The following is a 2,434-nucleotide window of genomic DNA, read 5'->3' as shown; positions in this document are numbered from 1 at the left end:
GACGACGCCCGTCGAGACGAGCGCGACGCCAATCATGTCGGTGAAGTAGAGCTGCTGCTTGAGACCAAAAGCGAGCGATAAGGACGTTGGCGACGATCGTCGAGCCGCCACCCAGCGAGGCCACGAGCGTCTGCGGCGCAAAACCCAGGGCAAAGAGGTCGCCAAGCGAGCCAAAGACAACGAGAAACATGCCAAGCCACCACACGGGGCGCTTCGTGTACGGCCGCTGGAGGTGCTTCGGACGCTCGTCCTCCTGCATGTGCGACCGCTTCTGGACGTTGACGCCGAGGTTCGAGCCGATGGCTGCGGCGATCGCGATCGTGGCGCCCAAGAAGTCGCTCTTCATCTCGGCAGCGCAAGTGTGTCAATGCGCCAGTTGCGTAAGTAACTTGACACGTCGAATGTGCTGTTTAAAAACTCAGCATGCCATTTTTGTTTTAAAATACGTTTTATATTACACCGGCATTGGGTAGAGGCCACCACGACAGGACGCGCACGAAAAACAAAAAAAGAAATCGTGTTTCTCGGAATAAAAATACGCTCGGGTACTGACCAATCAAACGCGAGCACGACCGGCTCCATGTGGGGGTTCGATGGGTCTGGCCCTTTTTATTTTTTCATTGTATTTTAATCGATTAGCATGTTTGTATGGCAGCGCACGAAATGTGGTAAAAAAGGATATGCGTACAATCACTCTACCACGTGCGCGATATAAAATAACCAAGCACCGGATCTATTAATATCGCCATATTGCGCGCAATATATCGGCGCGCCATACTCCAATCAAGATGGCGCGAGCCGATTATATTCGACAGGAAAATATTTTTCTTTTTGATCTGGCATGATGGCCGGCTCAGATGGTGGGGTAGCAGGTTCTGGGTTCGTCACGGGAGATTCGCCGCACGCTTCTACTCGTCCGCCGATGCGCCCGACTCCGTACCTCGGCCGTTCGCTTCCGATCTCTGCACATCGAACGACGATCAGATCTCATCGTCGTCGTAGTCGACAGGTATGTTGTCGGTGCGCGTTCAAACGCCCAAGTCCCTATCATCATGCATGGCCTTTCCACTCCGAGCGCCAGCTCGCCCTATCAGAGCCGCATCAGCTGCGCTTGAATGCGCGCGCTGAGATTGCGAGCTTGAAAAATGTTCGCCACCATTCGCCCGTGTCAATGGATGGATCCGTTGAGCCGGCTACCTCGTCGTCGCTGGCGCAAATTTGCAAACTGCAAATGCTCACATTGTACATTGCGAATGGCTCAAGTCGGATTCGATCCAACGACGAGCGGATCGACCCCGCGGTAGTTGCCTGCGACGGGCATTGCAAACACCGTCGCCGCAAAAAAAGGACCCGCGTCCTCGGCGTTGCAACCACACCGTGACAGCGGTGCCCACGGCGAACACGCGTGTAGTAGCTGCGACGGGAAAGAACACCGACGTTCCTCGGGAAGTGAAACCTACTTGCGCATATTGTTATTGGATGCGAGAGTGCGCCCTTGTCTTCAATATCCTACGGTTTCGCTGCGGCTGTATGGATATTGCTGCACAAGGCGCGCCAAAGATACGCTGCTCCGTGATGGCGCGGCCACCCGTTTACCCTCGGGCGATGTACTGGAGTTCGCGCTCCTATTCTATCCAGCTCCCGAGCTGGGAAGATCCCTTGAGTTGCAAACGGGAGGCATCCGGTTACGGTGGGGACCGTGCAAAATATATTGCCTGTTTTTGTATGGGCCGTCAGGCTCTCCGGATACGGTAGGGCTGCCAAAGTTGTTTCAACAGCCTCTGATCTGTGACCTTGCTCCTGGCGGCGACGAGCAATGGTACGGCGACCATCGCCGGCGATGGCCATGATGACCATGTCTACCTAGCTGCGCGAACGCGAGATGGAGCTGGCTCTGCAGCAGATCGTCTACGAAGAGCAGGCCAAGATGAAGGCATTGGGTATGTGCGACGATCCTCCTTCGTCTGGCATTGACGACACGCATGGCGCAGGCTTTGTGGAAGCGTTCATTGGCACGAACGAAGCGAAATGCAGCATCTTCCTCTCGTCGCAGTGGGAGCGCGTTGGGCGCCTCCTTCTCATCATCGTGAGCGGCAACGGGATCCAGCCTGGCATCTGGAGCCGCTCGTTGGTCATGGAGCCGCATGATACGAGCCGCCAGTACTACCGGTCTGGCTCCATGTACGCCAACAACCTTCATAGATGTATATATGCTCATGTCCATCGCTCGCATCCTCGTAGGCTACCGTACTTGCACAAGGCCATCTCGCTCGGATATGGCGTCATTGTGACCAACCCGAGCACGAACATGGTCATTACCAACCAAAACGAAAAGATCCCGATCCCGGGCTCGAGCAACCCGGAGGAGCACGTGCGGTACGTCATCCGCGCCTACGCGCTTGCATGCCATCTCGCGTCTCTAGCTACGTCTGGG

The 2,434-nt window shown here is 55.7% G+C and overlaps 2 protein-coding genes across 2 annotated transcripts; one reads left to right on the top strand and one right to left on the bottom strand.

Annotated features, from left to right (window-relative positions):
• Positions 1–65: 65 nt before the first annotated feature.
• On the bottom strand, positions 66–346 carry SPRG_18317 (hypothetical protein; the record flags this gene model as incomplete). The annotated part of the gene is made up of 1 exon (XM_012357755.1): positions 66–346. A coding segment is annotated over one exon (281 nt), but the record flags the coding sequence as incomplete, so codon positions are not given.
• Positions 347–1,882: 1,536 nt separating this feature from the next.
• SPRG_18316 (hypothetical protein) lies at positions 1,883–2,401 on the top strand (the record flags this gene model as incomplete). Its single annotated transcript, XM_012357754.1, has 3 exons — positions 1,883–1,940; positions 1,992–2,181; positions 2,242–2,401. Coding segments are annotated over 3 exons (408 nt in total), but the record flags the coding sequence as incomplete, so codon positions are not given.
• Between the last annotated feature and the right edge of the window lie 33 nt (positions 2,402–2,434).

This window comes from Saprolegnia parasitica (assembly GCF_000151545.1).
Source record: "Saprolegnia parasitica CBS 223.65 unplaced genomic scaffold supercont2.1117, whole genome shotgun sequence".
Taxonomy (NCBI): Eukaryota; Oomycota; class Saprolegniomycetes; order Saprolegniales; family Saprolegniaceae; genus Saprolegnia; species Saprolegnia parasitica.
Note: the sequence above shows the minus strand (reverse complement) of the source record. Positions and strands in the feature narration are given on the sequence as shown.